At 38.9% G+C, this 25,826-nt stretch overlaps 1 protein-coding gene across 3 annotated transcripts in view; it reads left to right on the top strand.

Moving 5' to 3' along the window:
- spryd3 (SPRY domain containing 3) overlaps nt 1–25,826 on the top strand; it is a 74,352-nt gene that overhangs the window by 29,433 nt on the left and 19,093 nt on the right. For 2 of the 3 annotated variants that reach the window (XM_052105730.1, XM_052105729.1), the window contains exon 7: nt 14,160–14,309. The exons of the other annotated variant lie outside the window; for it this stretch is intronic. In XM_052105730.1, coding sequence (XP_051961690.1) covers nt 14,160–14,309 — 150 coding nt within the window. The remainder of the gene's footprint in view (nt 1–14,159; nt 14,310–25,826) is intronic. 3 annotated transcript variants of the gene reach the window in all.

Genomic DNA, 25,826 nt, shown 5'->3' with positions numbered 1-25,826 from the left:
GGTCTTCTATTCAAAACAGGATTCATAGAAATGTGGAACAACCCCACTAGCACTATAAAAGCTCTATTCTCCATACATAAATACAATCGCTTCCTGTTACTGGGTCACGAGCTTTAAGTATGCGCACTGAACGGGACACGCACGCCAGGGTGGTGGGGGAGGGGGCATGGTATGCGACCGTTTGATTGACACATTTTCTGTCAAATGATTCTAGATGGTCTTGAAAATGATTGGCTGGAGTTTTTCGAGTCCTGCCCGTTCCACAGATGATTAAATTGCTTAATTTTCATTTCAGTGCTTCTAATTTACAGCCAGTAAGTGGGTTAGGAATAGGATTTCAAGTTATTTTGAAAAAATGGTCAAAAAAGAAAATCACATACCCCACCTTTAAAATATCAGGATTAACTGAATTAATATTCCTCGCTGTAAAATACATGCAAACTGTTTTACTTAGATTAAGTGTCAAACATGAATTTGCCAGCCAATCCGACACATTACTCATCGAAGCTGTCAGTTTGGCTGCAGCGTGTTCTTTAGATCTTGCGTGGGTAAAAATCACAGTGTCATCAGCATACATTTGGATGTTAACATCTGTACACGCTTCTGGGAGATTATTTATATATATACAAAATAAAAGAGGTCCTAAAATAGTCCCATGAGGGACCCCTGAAATACAGTTTGCAAATGAGGAACACTTATCACCCACTCTTGTACACTGTTTTCTGTTTTTCAAATAGGATTCCATCCAGGTCATGGTATTAATGGATAAATTAAATTTAGAAAGTTTCGATAGTAAAACGTTGTGATTAACGGTATCAAATGCCTTCTTAAAATCTAAAAACACAGCTCCGACGACACCGCCTTTATCAATTAGACTTTTGATTTGTTCCACAAAAAAACAATTTGCTGTTTCTGTCGAGTGATGCTTTCTGAAGCCAAACTGCATCGGGTGCAAAGTAAATTCACCTTCATTTAGATGAGAGACTAGCTGATCACAAACAACCTTTTCTGTAATTTTAGAAATGATTGGAAGTATACTAATGGGTCTATAATTTGATTTGATTGTTCTATCACCTGTTTTTAAAATTGGGGTCACTACTGCAGCCTTCCAGGATGAGGGAAAATCGGAGTTTGTTATTGACAAGTTTATCAAATGAGTTAAAGGCTTACATAGTATTAATTTATAATTTTTTAAGAATTTTGCATCAAAATCAAAAACATCCTTAGACTTGGACCCTTTCAAACAATCAAGTGTTTTCATTACTGTGTATTCTGAGACATTTTTGATTGTGAAAACAGGGAAGTCATCATTTGCCGATTCAAGTACTTTTGGTCTTAGACCAAAATTATTGGCCATACACTGTACTGAATCAACAAAGAATGAATTAAAGATCGTAGCTATTTTTCCTTTATCTTCTATCAATTTTGATTGTTCGTTTATTACCCAATTTTGATCTAATTTACGCTCCTTCTTTATAATGTTATTAATATTTTCCCAAATTAATTTACTATTTCCCTTAGAGTCATTGATTAATTTAATAAAGTAATCAGCTTTAGCCTGCCTTGTTCTTTTACCACTTTATTTCGCAATTCTTGGAATTTTCTCCTGTCATGTGGTAGTCCAGATTTAAGAGTTGCCTTCAGTCTCTTTGCTTCATTAACTTCCAAAGATTCTCATTTAACCATGGCAGATTATATTTTTACGTGAATGTAAGACTTTTTTGAAAAACTCATTTTTAGTCTCACTAACGCTGGCCATCATAATATTAGATGCCTTTTCTGTATCATCAGACTGCAGAACATCATTCCAGTCTAGGTGTTTTAATTTATCCTCAAATGGACCGACTAAGGTTTTTGGTATAACGTTAAAATAACTTTTTCCCTCTTGTCTGTATAAGAATCTTTGTTTTGTCAATTTTCTAACGATTAAGGTCAGATTATGATCTGACATGCCAGTTATCAAATTGAAATATTTTGTAATTCTCTCAGGCTTATTACTAAAAATAAGATCTATTTGTGTTTGTGATGATTGAGTAACCCTAGTTGGGCCTTGAATCATTTGGGCGAGATTAAACTGATCTGATATACTTTTGAGTTTTTTCCTGCTTACTTTCTCAGCCCAGTTTATATTAAAATCACCTAATACTATTAGTTCTGTCTTAGTACCAATTTCCTTTAATAAGGATTTTAATATGTCATAAAAAATATTATTAGAATTTGGGGGTCGGTATATACCTGTAATAGTAAAAGACATATGAGGGGACAATACAATAGAGACAGTAATGCTTTCAAGTTCTTGTGAGGAATTAAGATGCACTTCTACACATTTTAAGTGATTTCGAACATACAAAAGAACTCCTCCTCCTCTACCTAATTTTCTGTCTTTCCTAAAACTTGATACCCAGGTATAGCAAAAACAGTCCTTGGTGATGATTCAGTTAACCACGACTCTGAAATAAAAAGAAAGTCTAAATTGGAGTCTATCAGCAAACCTTCAAGTTGCTCAGTTTTTGACACAATGCTTCTAATATTCAAATGTCCGCCAAGCAGTCCTTTAGGTTTGAGTCGTTTGTCCCACAAGGCTTTAGTCTGATTTACTGGTTGAAAGAGTTCAAACTTCCTTTTAACCGCCATTCTATTTAAATGTTCTTTATGTGTACAGTCACTCGGATTAAATATTGCTTTTTGCAGGGATGCGTGTGAACTTACAGATAAATTGTTGCTTCCTTGATGTAATTCAGCAACGTTTGCAAACTCTGGTATATCCGACAACAGCGGCTTTCCTTCGATGTTGCAAACAGGTCCCGGATTAGAATGGACATCACATGCCAGTAGAAGCGGTGTTGATTTTGCATTATCTCTTGAAAAACATATTCTAACATTTACTTTCCTAATCTGTTACGTACGATCAACTGTCACTATGGCAAAGATGATGTTTTTTAGAAATTATGGTTTTGAGATCAGGAAGTGAGTGATGTCATGTACACTCAATGGAACACAGAACTCCCGTACCTGCTGCTTAAAGTCCCTATTAAGGATGGCACAACATTATTTATTGCTTTATTTGATGTCATGAAAGAACATACAGTATGTGCCCTGCAGAAAATTTAGTGTGAGCCTGCAAACCCTTAATAATGTGTTTTGTCATTACTTCGTATAAATTAGATTCCCGCAAAGAGTATCGTATAAACGTACATATGCACCACATCTTGAGCACAAGGTATTTTAGAATACGATTGAGAAATTAGTCTGATTCAAACATTTCCATGGCTGATATTTTTCTTTTAAACTGATTTTTTTAGGTCTTCACCACCCCTTCAATCGGATGGAAATTTCATCTGGCTCAATTGAATAATTTGTATGTTTACATGAAGGCTTTTCAATCCGATTGAGCGATTAGTCGAATTATAAACCAATTATTTGGTTGCATGTCTTTTGTGTGATACCTGTGCCTTGTCCTACCCGCAACCGGCATCACCCCCTTGTGGTTTCCAAGTGAATTGAAAGCACACAAATTATACTTATCAAAACATATTGAGAAAATAACATGCTGATCAATAATACATATACACTCACCTAAAGGATTATTAGGAACACCTGTTCAATTTCTCATTAATGCAATTATCTAATCAACCAATCACATGGCAGTTGCTTCAATGCATTTAGGGGTGTGGTCCTGGTCAAGACAATCTCCTGAACGCCAAACTAAATGTCAGAATGGGAAAGAAAGGTGATTTAAGCAATTTTGAGCGTGGCATGGTTGTTGATGCCAGACGGGCCGGTCTGAGTATTTCACAATCTGCTCAGTTACTGGGATTTTCACGCACAACCATTTCTAGGGTTTACAAAGAATGGTGTGAAAAGGGAAAAACATCCAGTATGCGGCAGTCCTGTGGGCGAAAATGCCTTGTTGATGCTAGAGGTCAGAGGAGAATGGGCCGACTGATTCAAGCTGATAGAAGAGCAACTTTGCCTGAAATAACCACTCGTTACAACCGAGGTATGCAGCAAAGCATTTGTGAAGCCCCAACATGCACAACCTTGAGGCGGATGGGCTACAACAGCAGAAGACCCCACCGGGTACCACTCATCTCCTCTACAAATAGGAAAAAGAGGCTACAATTTTCAAGAGCTCACCAAAATTGGACAGTTGAAGACTGGAAAAATGTTGCCTGGTCTGATGAGTCTCGATTTCTGTTGAGACATTCAGATGGTAGAGTCAGAATTTGGCGTAAACAGAATGAGAACATGGATCCATCATGCCTTGTTACCACTGTGCAGGCTGGTGGTGGTGGTGTAATGGTGTGGGGGATGTTTTCTTGGCACACTTTAGGCCCCTTAGTGCCAATTGGGCATCGTTTACATGCCACGGCCTACCTGAGCATTGTTTCTGACCATGTCCATCCCTTTATGGCCACCATGTACCCATCCTCTGATGGCTACTTCCAGCAGGATAATGCACCATGTCACAAAGCTCGAATCATTTCAAATTGGTTTCTTGAACATGACAATGAGTTCACTGTACTAAAATGGCCCCCACAGTCACCAGATCTCAACCCAATAGAGCATCTTTGGGATGTGGTGGAACGGGAGCTTCGTGCCCTGGATGTGCATCCCACAAATCTCCATCAACTGCAAGATGCTATCCTATCAATATGGGCCAACATTTCTAAAGAATGCTTTCAGCACCTTGTTGAATCAATGCCACGTAGAATTAAGGCAGTTCTGAAGGCGAAAGGGGGTCAAACACAGTATTAGTATGGTGTTCCTAATAATCCTTTAGGTGAGTGTACATATTTTGTGACATTCCTAGTTGCGGTTGATAATGACAAAGAATGCTGGCTTCAGAGCGACGATTTACTGCTATTGCTTCCCTGACCATTTTATTGTAAGAAGTTTTTTTTCTTTCTTTTCTTTTTTTTTTAACACCTCAGCTCATTGACTTTTTGTGGTTTGCCTGGCTTTATTGCTAAATATCTGACACTGGGGGAGTGATTCAAATGTTTTGGCCCATTGCTAGTTAGAGCAATAATTTAGGCTCAATGTCATACTTTACATAAATGGAATGACAATCCTTAACCCTTTGGCACACTAGATGTGGCTGAGGCCTAATTAAATCTGGTTTGGCTTTTGGAGCCACACTCTTACAGTTAAGTCAGGAATTCATTATCATTATGGACAGTCTAACTGTATTACAGTAACATTAACCACTGGAAGACATTCTTCATATTTTCATTTTGAATAAGCTACCAGGACATCTGTTCTTGCTCTGTAGTTTTTGCGTAACATCCCTTCACTTCAATGGGAATGGATGAACCTTAGTTTCCATGTAAGTGGGCAGTGAGGCTTTGAACAGTCTTTTCAGTAAGGGTCAAAATTTGTTTCCCATAACAGAAAGATTTCATTTGAACTATTAAGTAGATACTTGGGAAACATAATTTCACCCCCTGAAAGAGAACTTGAGAGTGTGAGAAAGAGGAAACACTGACTTATCTGTGGCAGGGAGAGGCTGGTAACCATGACATTTCCACTGGGTTTACATCCTTTTTACTGGTTTTGATAAAAAGAAAGAAAATTTCGTCCAACGGCATGGGTTATTCCTTTAGGTAATGCTTATGTCACCTAAATTGCCGTGAAAATCGAAGCAAGATACTATGCATATTTACACATTTACATTTAGTCATTTAGCAGACACTTTTATCCAAAGTGGGACATATAGACTTTGTCATACAAAGTTTAACAACATCTGCTGTATAGGACTGTCAGGTTCTCACAGTGGCTGGTGTAGGAAAGATCCTAGCACAGAAGAAAGAGACAGACAAGTCTCTTTATATATATATTTTTAAAAAGATCTGTACATTTAAGTGCAGTATTAAGAAGATACATCAAGTTCTATGACAGAATGTTGAATGTAATGTTGATGTAATGGTATTTTTGGGCTAGTAACTTGGCAAAGTGCTGGTTTTATCACTTCAAAGAGCCAACCATGAGCCATCAGCATTTTGTCCTTTAGCAAAGGCATTCAACCCCAGCTTAACCCCAATTTCCTGGCATCTGTGGAAAGAATGTACGAAAATAATGAAAGTAATCATGTGAAAGTCATGAAAACAAATTTCATGGTTCAGCAAGACCAAAATCATGGTTTGGTCTTGTTAACCTTAATCCAGTTAAGACTTTGATCAGCAGTGACCTCTGCTTAGTTTTAGTTTTAGCTTGCTTTTATTTTTTACTTTATTAATTATTAGTATTATTTATTTCTATTTATTTTTTTATTTTGTAATTTTCACACCATCTATCGCATTTTTGGGAGGTGCTGACAGAAAAGTCAAATATGTTGCGTTTTTTTTTTTTTTTTTAACTCCCCTGTAATTTCAGTATGAACTAATCAAAAGAACCCAAGAATTTTGTGGCAAATGTTATCTTTAACTCCATAACTCCATAACATGCGCCAGTGTGCGAAACCATGCAAGTGTAAATGTCTTTTATCACATTAGGTCCAATAGCATCAGTTGTATCAGTCCTTTGGCAAAATCAACTGATTATGGTTGGGCCACATCTTCCCTGCAACAATAACTGGTAGTGATAGTTCAACGGGATCTATTAAAAAGTGGTGAAAGACTTCTCAGTCCAGACCAGGGCACTGATGACATTTTCCAGCTATTCTCCAGTATTTTTATTTTGTATAAATACACACGTTTTGATTACATGCCAGCCACATTCCAATTCTAGTTCTCAGCCAACTGTTTATATATTTATGTTAATATCCAATTTTTTACCCTTCAGGTAATGACTTGATTCCTGTATCGTAATGACATTAAAACATTCAACAAAGAGATTAAGCAAGATTTCATTGTATAAATATACAAATGTGCTTTATTAAAATCTGTATCAGATTTTGGTTATTTAAAGATTTTTGGTTGATTTTATTTTCGGGGCTTTTTTTTACCTTATGTGGGATTTTTTTTCTAACCATATAAAACAAACTGTGTGCCATCCATTTATATTAAATACTTAATCCATTAATTAATAGAGATTTTATTACCTCTTACCCTTAAAATTAAATCAACATCTACTTATATTTTATGTGAAAATAGATTTAACTAGTACAATAATAGAATATAAAGAACTATGTCAGAAGTTGCAAATAATAAACAGAATAATTTATTCCGGGGCATATATTTATGCCTCCATATTAAAATGTTTGCTTTCTGTGGAATTTTTGCCCCAAGCCCCCCTTTATTTCAGACCTGATTATAAAATATCCATTTAAGCAACATGTTTTCAGGTCACTTTGTTTTGCTTTTGAGGAACTCCTTGGAAACCCAAGAGATAGGAATTCCTTGTAGAACTCTGGGAATTCCTGGCAGCGTTCCTCAAATAAAAATGAGCCTAGATGTTTGCATGAGACTTTGCATGGAAAATTATGTGAATTATACAATGAAATGCCAAGATCAACTGAAATTTCTGAAGTGCAAAGTGAATCAAGGACAAAATTGACTAGCATTTAGATCACCAGACTACAGCCTTGCTGTCAGCTGCTAATAACTTGGTTGAAGGACAGCTCGTAACGATATACATTTCAGCAATTTTGTCAGAGACTGTCAAAAGAAGATGTCTGTCAACAACTTTAATTGGCTCCTCTTGTGGGTGTATCCCATTTGTGTTTTCCATCTTTTCCACATTCTCTGTATTGTGACAGGGAGTTGTGGGGCTTGCTTGCAATGTTGCACCTGTTGCCGGGGCAGCCATTCAACAAAACAAGCTGCCACCCCCAAGTAGGTCTTGTGATCATGACGTTTAAGATCATGTTGGATCTGTCAACACTGTCATTCAAGCATGCTGGGAGCTGTTGAGAGCTATTGGGATTGGTAGAAAGGTAGACAGCCTCCCCATTACTCAGCATCAAGGAGATGTGACTAAGTGCAATTTTGCCTCCATCCTCAAATGAACAGGCTACTGTCCTGGCATGAAAGCTCCAGGTTGATGTGAAAAGAAGAGCCAGATGGGGCAGGAAAAAAAAACCTGCTCACTACTAAAAAAAGCATCCCGCTGTTAATACGGATTAATGGACAGATCAGACCGATGGTGCATTCGTGAGACAGCATTACATAATACGCAGAAATACGCAAGTATTTCTTTTGTCACATCCACCTTGAAATGAAGCAAGAACTGTTTTGTGTACTTCAAGGTTCATGATTACATTTGTTGTTCATATCACAATGTAAATTTGAGAAATGTCTTTGTTGTATATGTATATACACAGTATATATGTTATATTATCATTTTAATAAAACGAAATAGAACTTTATAATGTTACCAAAATAGGAGTGGGAGCTAGTTGTCACACATTCACTCCGGTGAATTTTTCTCAGAGTTTGTTTGTTTTGAAAGTCAATTTGCATAACCACATACCTTAAAGTCTTGGCTACAAAAAAGCTATTGATTTATTAAATACATGCCACAATAGCAGGCATATTGTCAAACTATTTGGGGTAAATTGTCAGGCAACGTGAACATGTCTCAACCATCACAATCACCAAAACAAAATCTACACCTCTCTTTAAATCTACACCAGTATTAAAAAGCCTGTAATAGGCTTTTCAGCTAAATTTAACAAGTAAAAGAGTTATGGCACAAAATGATTAATTAAACATCAAAACTGGAACAGGTAGTGTCTGTTCCAAAACCTAGTGTGCTGCCCCCGGAAGCAGCATTTTAAGACATTATGGACGCGCTCCCGACGCGAAGGCTGTTTCAGATGGTTGGTATCTTAATTATGCTGTCTGTTTAGATATCTGGTGTTGGTCAAATTCTAAAGTAGCATCATATGTATCCTTCACAGGGTAGACAATCCCAGATTGCACCATGATGAGCTTGGAAGAAAATTAAATCCAAGATGGCAGAACACAACCTATTCAATACTGAAACTATCGATAAAAATACTTTAAAGTCATAGAAAACCCCAAAATGTGTGCTATGCGTATTTATGCTCATTAGATTATTGTGTCTTTCCTCTTACATCACCTGTAGTGAAAAGAGTTGTGCGTCGAGACACGTTGCACTTTGTGTGAGGAGTGCTATTTGAATGTCGCGTGGAGTTGCTGCCAGTCATTACAGTAAGGATGCTGCCATAGAGGGTTATGTTTTGAAACGGACCTGTAATGTACAAAACAATCAAATCATCATTTTGACTAACAAATATTGTATTAATTGTATACTTCTATGACATTTAAAACACAGACAACATGCCCCCCACCTGACTTAAAAAAAAACTTTGTCCAAAGGACACATTTAAACCTTTTGGTAAAAATGTGCCTTCTTAATACATAGTTGAAACTTAACTTTTTTGCTTGTAGCTATAACAGAAGATAATAACAGAAAATTTACTTTGGATGAAATTCTCAAAAATTCTTCTAATTTAAGAGGTTTTTGTATTTGGTGTTTGAAACCTAGAGTTTGAAAGGCTAGAGAAAATGCACATTGGATTTTTGACTCCAAAGGGGTACTTAAACCATGCATTTTTACTGATCGGATTGCCATCTTATTAAATAATCACATTCCATTTCCACTTGGCCATGTCAATGTGTCTCCGCCAAATAGATATAAATCAGATCTTTAATTCCCACACTATATGCAAATAAAACAGGTTTCACTTCAGTGATTATGCTAATGCTGGGCAACAAATTTAAAGGACTTAATTTATAATTTGATTCCAAGTGACTTTGTCTCGTGCATGGGTATCTGTGTGTGTGTGCACGCGCTGTGTGTTTTCCCTTTCAGGCTTATTATAGGTAAAATGCGTTATACGCATCATATGTGCTCATATTTTCAGTGTTTAGTTTCAGTTTCGCCAGAGATCTCCATCAAATAAATGAAGAAAAAAGTTATGTTTTTCCTACAACGTTCATCCGTTTAATAATTTATATACTGCTTGACACAAGCCCTATGCAAATTCTGCAGCTGTTACTGTATATTTAGCATTTTCCCTATTCTAATGTAGTGCTATTTGGGCAGAGTAAAGTATACTTAAAACAGTAGCTTAAACAGCCAGATGCATTTACACTTGACCAAGTTTTGAAAAGATCGGATTTATATCCATCTTGGAGGGCATTTACACCTAGGATTGCAATCCAATCGTGAAAAATGCATGAACTGACCAAGTGTAAATACTCCCTACATCTTATCATTACTGAGAGTCTTTGTGACGACTCACCCCTATATAATGGGGAAAAACTGTTCTCCATTTTGCAAAGTGATCAGCTTAATTTATTGGGCAAGTCTGTCAAGATCAAAGTGTATACTGATTGTTTGCAGGGATGTGCGTATTTCTGTAATTCATCAGTGGGTTTTGATGTTCTTGGAGAACTGATAGCAATCTTTACATGATCTGAAGTTTCATATCTGTATTTCTCTTCGGCATGTACTTTGTCGTGTGTGTGCTGTTGTTTTCGGGAGTGTGCAGGATCACATATGGACTATCAGTATTCATTAACTGCATATGGTTTGAACCGGCCCCCCTGGCCTGTCTGAGTCTCTTTCTGACCGACAGTCCTCTACAAATGTAAACAAGGATACCAAAGGTTGTTGTACATGGCGTTGGAGAAATGTTTCCATTGCCCAAGCAAGTGCTGATTCTGTCTTTGCAAATGGAAATTTCTAGGTAATTAATGACAACCAGTTGAAATCTGAAAGTAATCACTATGCTTTGGTCAGAACAGAACATAAAACAAATACCATATCTGTGTTTCAAAACCTAGTGAACCCCCTACCTGGACAGCATTTTGGGGCCTCCATAAGCATATGTTCAGGATTTGACATGAAATTTTAAAGACTTGAAATTTGTGTTGAAAATTTGAATGTGAAAAAAAGAAATGCTGTCTTGGTAAGCGGCTCACTTGGTTTTGACTTGAAGTTTTAAAGATTTGGTCTTTGAATTGATCATTCGAACGTGCATATGATGGCCAAAAATACTGTCTTGGTCGGCAGCTCTCTAGGTTTTTCTTATGACTTGACCTTTGAATTGAACATTTAAATGTGCATATGATCTCTCTATAGGCAGCTCAGTACGTTTTGACTTAAAATTGCAAAGTTTAAGTCCTTTAAATGAACATTCAAGAGTGTGGTGGCCATAAATGTTGCCTAGTTAGGTGGCTTACTAGGTTTTGACATTCATTTTTTGTTTGTGAATTTAATATTTGAAAGTGCATATGATGACCAAAAATACTCTCTAGATAGGCAGTTTACTAAATTGTGACTTGTATTTTTCAAACGTCTGTACTTTTGAATTTTGTAATGTTCAGAAGCATATACTGTATGATGGCAAAAATGCTGCCAAAGTAGATGGATAACTAGGTTTTGACCTGAAATTTCAAAGTGTTAACTTTCAAGCATACATATAATCCCAAAAAAGGCTGCCTTGATAGGCAGCCTTACTAAATTCAGACGCAGACTAGGAGTGCTGGCTCACACTTTGCTGCACCATTTTAAAAGTCTAAGTAAATCATTTAATCTACCCTATTCAGCCACATTTTCTTCCTTAAGGCAGTGTAAATAGAACTTTACATGTTCTCCATTGGTTTTCATAATTTCAGATTTCTGGTACACCATTGAATTTAATGTTATGGATATGAATGGTAAATCTGAAAGTTGGCATACTTTAACGATGGCAATTTAAAAATGAATCCATTGGTAAAATTTTCTTTTCAAGGGTAAATCTACAGGTGGGGCCGCTGATAACTTGCCACTCACATGTCTATAGCTAAAAGGCCATGCCCCACCTTCGTTCCATGAACTTATTAAAGGGGTCAATCTTTTGTCTTCCCTAATAAGCTTATTATATTAGAGTGTCTCTGTTAACAAACCTGATGGAAAAAATGTCAATCAAATGATGTCATCACTCATGTGTGCTCAGGTTTGCCCATACTTGATCGGGTGTCTTGTAGATGATTATTCTTGTAAGTAATGTTGAATTGTACACAGGCTATACACAGAACCTTGCAAATGTTTTAGGCACTTGTTAAAAATGTTGCATAGTGCATAGTCTTAAAAATGATGCCATAAATAGTTGTAATTTATCAATTAATGCCATACAAAATCCAGTAAACTGAAATAAAGCAAAATCAATATTTGGTGTCACAACCCTTGCCTTCATAACGGCACCAATATGACTGAATTACCCTGTTTACTCCTGGTATTAAGATGCGTCTCGGGTGATCCATTCACATGTGGTCAGGAGAGATGCATCGCTGCTTAAACCTGGTTGCTTAAATGCATTTCCTGTTACCAAATGTAATCAGATTTCGAGGGGAAGGACTCTGTTTCATGACTCAATCAATCAATATGTCAATGCGTTACTGCATGACATTGAAGTTTCAGACATTTTAAATTCAGAAAAGACAAAACAAGGAAAAAAACAGCGTTATTTCTCCCAGATGCAGCTGAAATTCAATTAAAGCATTTCAAGTATTAAAAGAGCTGCAGATTGATATCAGACACACTATAGAAGATCTGTGAAGTTGTCAGCGAAGTGTTTGTGTATGTGTCAGCTTTTTGTAATTTTTCAGATCGGAGGGTTATTTCATTTTAAAGACACTCGTAACCGGCAAAGTTTAAACACTAGTTTTTGTGCAGTGGTTGATTGACATGTGACGGGTTGTGCTTCACTGCGCTCTGGGATGCATACAAGATGGATTAGCGTTTCCACCTCAAATGTGATGTGGTCACATGCGTTTTTTGACCACATTTGTATGTGGTTTTTGTGATCCGATCTCAAAACATTTTAGACCATTTTTAGACCAGTAGTTAGCATTGACTACATGTGATCGAATCATCCAAAATGCATCTTAATTACGGCTGTCAAACGATTAAAATATTTAATCACGATTAATCGCATAATTTTCTTTAGTTCATTGTGATTTAATCGCAATATCTTTATAAACATGTGTTGACAAAATATGCTTCATCCAGATGTATTTTTCAGTCATCCACACAAAACCTACCCCACCAACAGAGTTGAAGAACAGAAAATTAAACTCAATTAAATTTAAGTACAAAATATGGTAGTTGTAAGTTTATTATGGCAGGATTTATTTGCTAGTGCACTATCAACAGACACACTGTGACAGAACCTTGTAGACAGAAGCAGGGTTTCTGTTAGCCAGTAATCCGTACTGCCGCTCCCTATACGCATATTATGCAGTCTGCGTAGGGCACCAATTCCCTAGGGGTGCAACAAACTCAGCTGGCTGCATTTACTGGTACGTTATATGTTATTCAAGGACACGGTAGCATTCCCGGAACACAAACGATCACCCCACATTTTCACTTCATGCCCACGTCTCGCATCTACTTTAAAGCGCCTCACAGTGCAAGGCAGTTCAAATGGCAGCTGTCTTGCCGCTGCAATCACGTTACAAAGTTCCAAGCTCTATCTGTGCTTTGCAGGCATGTTCTACTGATATGCTACATTGATAAAATGCTTGGCGCAGGTATCAGCATAATGTCTCCCACCATCTGTTTTCCCAACAGTCAATGCATTTGACATTAGCGGCGTTTGTGTAAATTCACTCACATCAAATGAACTACGGTTAATTCAAAGGGTCATATTACACCCTGATGGCGATTTAAAAAATGTGTGGCGTTAAAACAATCTTGCGTTAGCGAATTATTAATGCGTTAACCTTTCGCACGTACGATCAATCCGGTGTGATTACGCTAGGATGGGCTCAAACACATACGATCAAACCGGTGTGATCTCAATTCATTGCTGTTTACCAACAAAATCGGTTGTCATAATGACTGAAGCAGTTGTCATTATGAACAATCTGCTCATATAGTCTTTTCAACATCACAATATCTTTTATTTTTATATGTTACAAACATTCAATCAATCACTAAAAGTATAAAGCTGTTTGTTACCATCTGAGTTTTGATGCAGCAATTTTTTGATGCACCATGTCTTATGACGTCAAAGAATATTCAAACTTTCTCAAACCTATTCACTGGTAGCCTAACTATTTCAGTAGATACACAAGTTATTCTAATAGAAGAACCCTGATAACTTAAGTGATAATTCTACATGAGCAAACAGTTTGAGAATCAGAATAAACCCATTTGTCTTTGATTTATCTGAATCAAGTCTATGATGTGTTATACCACAGCTTCTTGAATATGTTGGGAAAGGGAAGAGCATCATGGACGTAGGTCTGGCTCAGGCTCGGCAGCCCCTTACCACTCGAAGTCACTACTTTGAAGTGGAGATCGTGGATCCTGGAGAGAAGTGTTATATCGCCCTGGGCCTTGCAAGGAGAGTAAGTAATTTGTTGCTTTATTCCTCCCTGGCAAGTCACTCTCAATAAATGCATTTTAATATTTTTAAGAGTATGCTTAAAGGCATAGTTCACCCAAAGGTGAAATACGGTTTTGGAATAAGATGAGGGTGTGTGAATGATGGCTGAATTAAATTGTTTGGCTGAACCATCCCTTTAAACTTTTAAAGAGAACTTTAAATAAAAATAGCCCCTGTTTAATTCTTTTAAAAATGTCCCTATTCTCATTGTTGATTCTTATCAAAATGTTTTAACTTTCTCCATCTGTGAAACAACTGTTCCTCTAAAACTATGCCCTAATTGCACTTCGATGCATCCATATCTACTTTTTTCACCTTGAAATATCACTAACGAGGCAAAGTGAACAAGCAAGGTGGAAACAAGAATGCTGCTGCAATGTTTTCTTGTCATTTTGTCATTTTGGACATGGCCATGTGGAAAGTGAAGGGTAATTACTCTCAGGTTGGGAGCTCTAGACAGTAAACAATCTGTTTTGTCAACTTGTGCATGGCCACTACACTACCGGCTTCTCCAAGAAACGTATTGATTTTAACTGGACATTTTTTCTTTTTGCATCTGTTTCATTACGCATCAAATATCAGTGAAGCATAGCTGCCTAATTACTGTTTACTCGCCTTGGACGTCAACCCTGTTCCCAGCATCCTGTGTCTTGAGAGACGTTTACAAACAATGCGGTTGTTAATTGTTTTAACATCATGTGCACGTCTATCACCTCTGTCCAAGTCTGCTGTTTGATGATGTGCCACACACATTTATATGGAAAAAAATGTGGAATGGCAATCAGCCTGGGTAATAACAGAATCTCCGCTGTGGCGGTAACTTCTGATGGGCGGAATTATTACTTAAAACTGCTCTTTGACAGTCCCGGTTTCAGTCTGAATATGACGGCGGATGTGGGAGAGGAAGAGCTGAATTCTTATCTGGGATCAGTGAACACTCACCCCCTCTGCATGAGGACTGGAGCTGGCCTGCTGTAGACCTGGCTCCCCTCCCTATTTTTGCATCCGGAATATACACTGCGTTGCTAGGATGCAGGACAAAGATCTTCTGCATTCTAACGAGGGGTGGAGGTGCGCACTGGAGCCTCGGCGACCACGTCTGTGAGAAAAAGTTTGACCCTTATCACCTCCTGACCTTCCCCTTGTACACCATCCCTTTCCTCTGCTCTCATCCGGCCTCATGGGTTGGGTTTGAGCTGCTTATGTAGCTCTTCCTAAGGAGCAATCCCGATTGACTTTTGGAACATCCACGTTTCAAGTGGAGTAGAGTGCTCCCTCAAAGCTGAACTGAAACTCAGCAGTCCATCTCTCCAAAATCCATTTGACCTCTTAAGTTGCTCTGCTAAATTGTTTATTGTTTTACACTGACAGAAGAATGTACGAATGCCCGGATTGTGGTTGTTAAGGGCAGGTACCCTCTTGGCCTAATCTCTACGTTATATGTTGTGCAGAGATGTGCATCTGCCTTCATCGGCAGCCTCTCTGCTACTTATTGACTTTGCCACAGTGTGGAAATGCAGGCAGCTCGAGTATCGCACATAAAAGCCCTGGGTGGATCTGATAGGGCTTTGCCATGGGCACATGTGCTACTGTTTGTGTTTCTTGGAAGCTCAATCCTCCTCTCTAATGGCTTTTGCAGTCTGTACGCATGAACAGCACCTCTTCTCAAACAGGAGTCTCGTGGTATATCATTTCAGTTGACGAATTCACGAAAACTGTTATTGGGTTGCTGTGGCATGCAGGGTGATTGATAGCTTGTGTGATCTTTATGGCAAGTTGAAGTGTCTGTTTTGCTTGTGTGTGTTTATACACGGAACACAGATGTAATCGTACAAATGCATGGAATGTACTCGCATTCATCATGGTGTCAGACCGCAGATGTATACTCGAAATGAAGTCATATTTGAAAACTGTTCACTTTGTTGTGTTTAGTTCCAGAGAGTGGCACTCCATTGTTTCTACTTGTTTTTTTAATAACACTTTTATTGATTCATATATATAAAACAAACAGAATATACATATACAAAATTAACTTTAACCCCCATTGGACTCAGCTTTTAGTATATTTGTCACCTAGTTTAATAACCGCCCCATCACCCAATATACATAGTCTGGGGCAAAATGAAATTTGAGTATCTAAAACCTCACAGATCAATTTCTGGACTCTTGGCTAGAATTCTTGAATCTTAGCACAGAACCACAGAGCATGGACTATGTCTCCATCCTCCAACTAACATCGCCAGAAGGTAGGTGTGTCTTTTAAACCAAGCTTAAACAATCAAAAAAGTATTAAACTGAATAAGGCATACCCTTGCGTCCCTAAACATAGTTTTAACATTGTTTTTAATTCTTTCACACTCCCCAGTGTCCAATACTAAGTTCAGATCTCTTTCCCATAAGCTGTTAAGGCCCCATCAACAAGACTTTGAATCAATGAGGAATAATACACTGAAGATTCATGCCATTTCCAAAGGCTGTGAGAACCATACAGAGGTTGTCTGCAGCCTTAGGGGGCTGTGTACTGCCACTATAATACAGATTTTAATAAACCAAACACAGACATAAATCTTCTTTTCAGCATAACCAAAAACACATGCTCACACACAAACACTGATGTGTGCGTCTCTTTCCCTCTGGCGTCTCCGGCTCTTCCTTATCTTCCTCTCCCGCTGATTGGGGCAACTTGTCGCCAGGCGCACACCCTCACGGCCCTGCCGCACCCTCCTCGTCACAATCAAAATACTATATTAGAACGGTGTTTTGTGGTTCACACTTGGATCATAAATCAGTAAATCCTCAATCCCTGTTTCCTCCTTGTCCTACACAGATCTAAAGATCTTAACTTGAACCCTAAAGGCCCGGGTATACTCCGGTTGACCGCATTCCAGATCTGATCGTGCCTGGTCAACCACGGTGCTTTCCTGAGTATACTACATTGACCCTGAGTGCAGACAGACACGTTCAACGCATGCGTACTACGACCGCTTTGTGATACTCTTTCAGTACTTTCTGTAAATTTCTGCTCTATGCGCCAACGATGCACACAGATGATGACCACATTCCCGGTTGTGGAAATTTGGCTGTGCGGACTGTGCTGATGATGAAATTTGTGGCACACATACTGTGTGCGGAGCTATCAGCAAGTGAACAACCGAAATATAATCGGGCCTTAACACTGGACTAATCCACATCCCACTTTCAGCCTTAACTAACACAGATCCTGTGTAATCCCAAAAACAAGATTACAAAAATGCCTGGACATGATGTTGGGACTAGAATATTTGCTTCAAGGAAGAGCAGAGGTGTAGTCAAGACCAGACCCTCCCAGACCAAGACTAGACCCCTGAAGACCCAGATCCAGACCAAGACTAGACCTAGATCCAGACCAAGACCTTTTCCCAAGACCAAGTACCAGACATGTCGGTCCAAGTACTAGGCTGTAAATTTTAATTAACCTAGAATCTGAATTAATTTTGAAGAATCTTCTTTAACCCTTTCCCCGCCAAACACGGAATTTTCCGTGTTTTACACGGAATTTTCCGGGTTTCCGTGTTTTAGGTGTTATACGGTAAGGAAGACCCCTCCGCATGTTTTGAAAGAGTACGCAACTCTTTGATCAAAGAAACAGACTGCGATCGTCTCAAACATGAAGAAGTGGAGTATGAGAAGCTCAAAATATCAGACATAAACATGCCTTTTTCTCAGCTTTTTGTCTGAAATGTTGTTTTTTGACAAAACCTACCTCTGTTCAAGTCGCAATAAAAAAAGAACAAATGAAGATAAAATAAAATAGTTTTTTTTTGCCTAAAAGCAGAGGCCCAGATCTTTATTTTGATATATAGCATCTTCATATATTCATGGAAGAAAATATTCTGCGGGCCATTAAAGTTTAGCGAAAATCGTCAAAAACCCTGGCGGTGGCTGGCAACTTTTTTTTAAAAACGCTGGCGGGGAAAGAGTTAAAGTTTAAAATACTAATTTTACCACTGCAGGCTCAGAAATTTTCCAGACAGCTACAGTTGAATTTAGAAGTTTACATACACCTTAGCCAAATACATTTAAACTCTGTTTTTCACAATTCCTGACATTTAATCGTAGAAAACATTCTCTGTCTAAGGTCAGTTAGGATCACTTCTTTATTTTAAGAATGTGAAATATCAGATTAATATTAGAGAGAATTATTTATTTCAGATCACATTCCCTAGTGGGTCAGAAGTATTTGGTAGCATTGCCTTTTTAAATTGTTTAATTTGGATCAAACATTTTGGGTAGCCTTCCACAAGCTTCTCACAATAAGTTGCTGGAAGTTTGGCCCATTCCTCCAGACAGAACTGGTGTAACTGAGTCAGGTTTGTAGGCCTCCTTGCTCGCAAACGCTTTTTCAGTTCTGCCCACAAATATTATATCGGATTGAGGTCAGGGCTTTGTGATGGCTTCTCCAATACCTTGACTTCGTTATCCTTAAGCCATTTTGCCACAACTTTGGAGGTATGCTTGGATGTCATTGTCCATTTGCCCATTTGTGACCAGCTTTAATTTCCTGGCTGATGTCTTGAAATGTTGCTTCAATATATCCACATCATTTTCCTTCCTCATGATGCCATCTATTTTGTGAAGTGCACCAGTCCCTCCTGCAACAAAGCACCCCACAACATGATGCTGCCACCCCCATGCTTCACGGTTGGGAAGCTGTTCTTCGGCTTGCAAACCTCACCCTTTTTCCTCCAAACATAACAATGGTTATTACATGTTCATTACAGTTCTAGTTTTGTTTCATCAGACCAGAGGACATTTCTCCAAAAAGTAAGATCTTTGTCCCCATGCGTTGGCTTTTCATGGCAGTTTTGGATCAGTGGCTTCTTCCTTGCTGAGCAGCTTTTCAGGTTTTGCCAATAAAGGACTTGTTTTATTGTGGATATAGATACTTGTCTACCTGTTTCCTCAAGCATCTTCTCAAGGTCCTTTGCTGTTGTTCTGGGATTGATTTGCACTTTTTGCATCAAACTACATTTGTCTCTAGGAGACAGAATGCATCTCCTTGCTGAGCGGTATGATGGCTGTGTGGTCCCATGGTGTTTATACTTGCGTACTATTGTTTGTACAGATGAATGTGGTACCTTCAGGTGTTTGGAAATTGCCCCCAAGGATGAACCAGACTTATTGATGTACACAATTTTTTTTTCTGAGGTCTTGGTTGATTTATTTTGATTTTCCCATGATGTCAAGCAAAGAGGCACTTAGTTTGTAGGTAGGCCTTAAAATACATCCACAGGTACACCTCCAATTCAGTTCATCTTCTATCAGAAGCTAATTGGCTAACTGTCTAAAGGCTTGACATAATTTTATGGAATTTTCCAAGCTGTTAAAGGCACAGTTAACTTGGTGTATGTAAACTTCTGACCCACTGTAATTGTAATTTAGTCAATTAAAAGTGAAACTATCTGTTTGTAAACAATTGCTGGAAAAATGTCTCATCATGCACAAAATAGATGTTCTAAATGACTTGCCAAAACTATAGTCCAACCTAAGTGTTTGTAAACTTCTGACTTCAACAGTATATAGAGAACAGTCCAGTTTTTACAAGATGTCTCCATAACCCAAATGCCTATCTAGATAAATAATACATCTAAAGTGAAGTCAATTGAATTGGTTAGTGGACAGTAAAGAGGATATAGCTCCTAGGATGTCCACCACAGCAAAGGTCTGTATGACATTGGTCTGATTTTCACTGCATGTAATCCTATTCCTTTTATTCCCCCATTATATTCATTATATTAATCAATATTATTAATGGCGTTTACAGTATCAGGGGAAATAATCTTCAATTATAATTTTTGTCATAATCGGTTCCCCTACTCCCACCAACAATTCATAAGACTACCGTCCACTCCCGCATACAACTCACCGCAACGTAACAAGCTTATTGGGTCCCACAGCTACCACGAGTAAAGTCATGAACACTACATGGCAGTTAGTATGAGGTGCCCCTAGGGACATTATTCAGAATTACCATGCACATACATGTACTTTTCCTCTCACATACACATATGAAACCAAATTCATTCACATACTATAGTGAAATGCTCACACACATACAAGTGAAATGCTTTTACAAACACAACTGAAACGCTCTCATACATACAACTGAAAATATTACGCTCACACACACAACTGAAATGCTCACACACACACAACTGAAATGCTCTCTCACACACAACTGAAATGCTCTCACACACACAACTGAAATGCTCTCACACACACAACTGAAATGCTCACACACACGCAACTGAAACGCACTCACACACACAACTGAAATGCTCTCATACATACAACTAAAATGATTACACACTCACACACACAACTGAAAAGCATTTCAGTATGTTGTATGCAAGCATTTCAGTATGTTGTATGCAAGCATGTCAGTATGTTGTATGCAAGCATTTCAGTTGAAACGGAAGCACATTTCAGTTGAAACGGAAGCACATTTCAGTTGAAACGGAAGCACATTTCAGTTGAAACGGAAGGTGGTTAAAGTACCCACTCCACTCCAGTTGGTGGCGGTAGTGCACCTCAAGACGAATAACTAGAAGCTGTTGAAAGAAAGCATAGTAGAAAACCGCGCCTTCCACAACATAAGCGACTGTTGACCGTTAGTTCGCCCGCCAGCTGCGCTACACCAATGTCTTCCCAACAACAGCAAAGAACATTAGTCGATGCAGCGGGCTTGCTGAACACCATATTGGCTTCAGCGGAGACCATCAGAACACTGTCAAATGCCACAACAATCGGGCAGCAGCCGACCGTTGCAACTCCAAGTGTGGACACGTCGATGGATGATCACCTAGCGTCGCTCTTCCCTTCCCGCCAGCGTAGCAGCGTTGCATTATCAACTGCAGGTCCAGTCAGGAAGAACATGCTCCACCACGTTATCAAGCACAGCAATGTTTCAGCCCATGGACGTCAGGCAAAAGGAGAACAAGGTAAGTTAGCTAGAAACCAGCTTGCTTCAGCTTGTCATTTTAAAACTAGGAAGACCACTAATCACAGCACCTAACTTAAGTTAGCTGTAGATAACGTGATGTATCCTCCAAACACCCATTTTCGTCCATTAGGAAATAAAAATGACAAGCTGAAGCAAGCTGGTTTCTAGCTAACTACCTTGTTCTCCTTTTGCCTGACGTCCATGAGCTGAAACATTGCTGTGCTTGATAACGTGGTGGAGCACGTTCTCTCCTGACTGGACCTGCAGTTGACAATGCAACGCTGCTACGCTGGCAAAAAAAAAAAAATATTAAGAATATATTTATAAAATGTATAAAAATATTATGTGAATTTAGGATTGCAACTTATAACCACAACTAAAACATGGGGATTTTTTTAAAGACAATCATCCCGCACATCCTATTCAATATTCTATAATAAAATCAACTAATCGAATATTCGAAAATCGTGACTCATCCCTAATTAATATAGTATTTCAGTGCAAGTGGATGACATGACAAGTAGCAAAAGGCAGTGCAATATGTGTGTAAGTGGGGTCAAATGTTCATAGCAAATTTAAAAATAAAAAAATAAACCAATGTAGCAGCATCATAGTGTAAACTACCAGTGTATTTGTGCAAGAGTCAATCAGCTGCCCTTAGGTTATTGGAGGGTGGGGGTGGAACGAAGAGGCTCTCTATGATTCCCCTATAGAAAGTTAAGGGGATGGATTTGTGGGAGATGAGCCTTCCTCAACTGTGGGAGGAAGTGCAGAGGTTTTTGGATTTTCTTGGCCAGGTTCTGTTGGTGGTGTCGATAGATCAAGATGGGTCATCTGTGATGTGGATACTAAGCAACTCCGTGATCTTGACCTGCTACATTCATGGTGCTGTTGATGTGATGATTGTCAACGATCACCTCTGTAGTCATTTGGGTGTGGAGAGATATGATGTTGTCCTGTCCGTGTCTGTGTGATAGATAAACAACTGAATTATATTCAGATAAATAGCACACATTACTAGATAATTTTAAATCACATAAGCTACCATGCACAGAATTGTGTCATTGTATAAACTGTGACGATCAACCATAAATGGCTTATATAACTCCATGACTACCACTATAAAGTTGATTTGAAATAATTTCTTTGTTTTGCTTTGCACTCTTTTTAGCTGATAATTAGTCTAGCTTACTTGTAGCCTAGGTAGCTTGCTATAAACCAATCCAACCTTGACATACCTGTCAAATTATTTCCTACTGTCTTCCCGTTTAAATATTTACCGTAATTTCCGGACTATTGAGCGCACCCGAATATAAGCCGCACCCACTGATTCTTAAATAAAATATTATTTTGAACATAAATAAGCCGCACCTGTCTATAAGCCGCAGGTGCCTACCGGTACATTGAAACAAATGAACTTTACTCAGGCTTTAACGAAACACGGCTTGTAACAAAAATAAATAGGCTTTAACGAAACACGGTGTGGCAGCGGGGGCATGGTCAAGCGCCCGTCCGGGAGAGAAAAGCGGTAAGGGCGCTTACACCTGAGCTAAATTATGTGTAACACCGGTGTCTAATTTCAGTAAGCATGGGGAGAGCGTCATAAAAAGGCAGCAGCCACAGAGCTGAGAGAGTGACACAGGTCAGTCTAGTGTTGGCGCATAGAGGAATTGAGAAACTTTATAAAATTGATTGTAAACATTGCTGTGGCCATTAAAAGCCTTACCTGGAGCGTCAAGTGCCCTGCTGAAAACTGTCACACTGGTGCCCGTGTGACAGTTTTCCTAAGAAGGACATGTGAAGCAGGGCACTTGAAATTAGACACCGGTATTAGACATAATTTAGCGCAGGTGTAAGCGCCTTACAGCTTTTCTCTCCCGGACGGCGCTTGACCATGCCCCGCTGCCACACCACGGCTTGTAATAAAACATTTGCAGTAAATAGTAGCCTACCAAGAAAGTCATTGGTCACTATCTTCCTCGTCCTGTGCACTGAAACCACTGAAGTCATCTCCTTCAGTGTCGGAGTTGAATAGCCTCAGATTTAGTTGTATTTTTGCACTGAGTCAATTCATCACGCTGCTGTTTCCAACGTCTTATCATCGACTCATTAAGACCAAGCTCCGTGCAACAGCCAGATCAATCGCCTTCAACTTGAAAGCAGCATCATATGCGTTTCTCCATGTCTTTGCCATGGTGAGGGTGACAAAATTACTACCGTAATCAGAATGATGGGAAGTTTGAGCCGCTCGATTTAATCTAAACAGTAAACAAAAAAGTTGTTTTGACCTTAACCCGTTCGGCAATTTCATTGGTCTAATGAAAGCTTCACGCCAAAAAACTGAGCACGTCACAGAATGTTTTTTTAATATATATATATATATATATATATATATATATATATATATAAAACATTTGAAAGCGGGAAAAATCCATATATTAGCCGCGTCATTGTATAAGCCGCGAGGTTCAAAGCGTGGGAAAAAAGTTGCGGCTTATAGTCCGGAAATTACGGTACCCGTAATTATCCCGTATTTGAATACTCTTTGCTTAGTTCATTGTGTATGTACCGAATGATTTGGATTAGCCTAAGCAACATACCGTTAGACCTAGCTTTACTGCTCCACTACCATCATTCTTTCGTGGCTACTGTTCTCATCAACGACAACGCATATATTCACGACGAAGTATAGCTTGCAGTCTTAAATACAACTTATATGAAAAGCATTAAGATATAGGGGTGTATAATCATTGTAAAACAAATCTTACCTTGACGTTGTCTTGCCGAGACACACCGGTCTCTCCAGGTTGGGTTGTACACTCATTTGGCTTCAGACTGACGCGAGTCACGCGACGCCGGTTCAATGAATAACGTGATTGGCCAAATCAATTCAACAAGGTAACAACACAAGCGTTGATTGGATCTCACTCCGGCCAACGTTTGTGATCAGCTAGCGAAATTAAATCTATTTTTATACTTTAATGTGCAACAATTGGCGTTGGAAACAATCTGTAATCTTTTTGTGAATTATTCATACAGACAAATAAAAAAAATGAGCCAGACAGCTGCTGGGTAACTATCAAATCAAAAACTAAACGAGATAGACGGACTCGGCCCACCGCCTATATGCTTTCTTTCAACAGCTTCTAGTTATTTGTCTTGAGGTGCACTACTGCCACCAACTGGAGTGGAGTGGGTACTTTAACCACCTTCCGTTTCAACTGAAATGCTTGCATACAACATACTGAAATGCTTTCATACAACATACTGAAATGCTTTCATACAACATACCGAAATGCTTTTCAGTTGTGTGTGAGAGTGTAATCATTTTAGTTGTATGTATGAGAGCATTTCACTTGTGTGTGTGAGAGCACGTTTCAGTTGTGTGTGTGAGTGTGTTTCAGTTGTGTGTGTGAGAGCATTTCAGTTGTGTGTGTGAGAGCATTTCAGTTGTGTGTGTGAGTGTGTTTCAGTTGTGTGTGTGAGAGCATTTCAGTTGTGTGTGTGAGAGCATTTCAGTTGTGTGTGTGAGAGCATTTCAGTTGTGTGTGAGAGAGCATTTCAGTTGTGTGTGTGAGTGTGTTTCAGTTGTGTGTGTGAGAGCATTTCAGTTGTGTGTGTGAGAGCATTTCAGTTGTGTGTGTGAGAGCATTTCAGTTGTGTGTGTGAGAGCATTTCAGTTGTGTGTGAGAGAGCATTTCACTTGTGTGTGTGAGAGCATTTCAGTTGTGTGTGTGAGAGCATTTCACTTGTGTGTGTGAGAGCATTTCACTTGTGTGTGTGAGAGCATTTCAGTTGTGTGTGTGAGTGTGTTTCAGTTGTGTGTGTGAGAGCATTTCAGTTGTGTGTGTGAGAGCATTTCAGTTGTGTGTGTGAGAGCATTTCAGTTGTGTGTGTGAGAGCATTTCAGTTGTGTGTGAGAGCATTTCAGTTGTGTGTGTGTGTGAGCATTTCAGTTGTGTGTGTGAGAGCATTTCAATTGTGTGTGTGAGAGCATTTCAGTTGTGTGTGTGAGAGCATTTCAGTTGTGTGTGTGAGCATTTCAGTTGTGTGTGTGTGTGTGTGAGCATTTCAGTTGTGTGTGTGAGCATTTCAGTTGTGTGTGTGTGTGAGCATTTCAGTTGTGTGTGAGAGAGCATTTCAGTTGTGTGTGTGTGAGCATTTCAGTTGTGTGTGTGTGTGAGCATTTCAGTTGTGTGTGTGTGAGAGCATTTCAGTTGTGTGTGAGAGCATTTCAGTTGTGTGTGAGAGCATTTCAGTTGTGTGTGTGTGTGAGCATTTCAGTTGTGTGTGTGAGAGCATTTCAGTTGTGTGTGTGAGAGCATTTCAGTTGTGTGTGTGAGAGCATTTCAGTTGTGTGTGTGAGAGCATTTCAGTTGTGTGTGTGAGAGCATTTCAGTTGTGTGTGTGAGAGCATTTCAGTTGTGTGTGTGTGTGTGAGCATTTCAGTTGTGTGTGTGTGAGCATTTCAGTTGTGTGTGTGTGTGAGCATTTCAG

Source organism: Xyrauchen texanus, chromosome 35, assembly GCF_025860055.1.
Source record: "Xyrauchen texanus isolate HMW12.3.18 chromosome 35, RBS_HiC_50CHRs, whole genome shotgun sequence".
NCBI lineage: Eukaryota > Metazoa > Chordata > Actinopteri > Cypriniformes > Catostomidae > Xyrauchen > Xyrauchen texanus.
The sequence above is the reverse complement of the archived record's forward strand: the minus strand, read 5'-3'. Positions and strand labels throughout refer to the sequence as shown.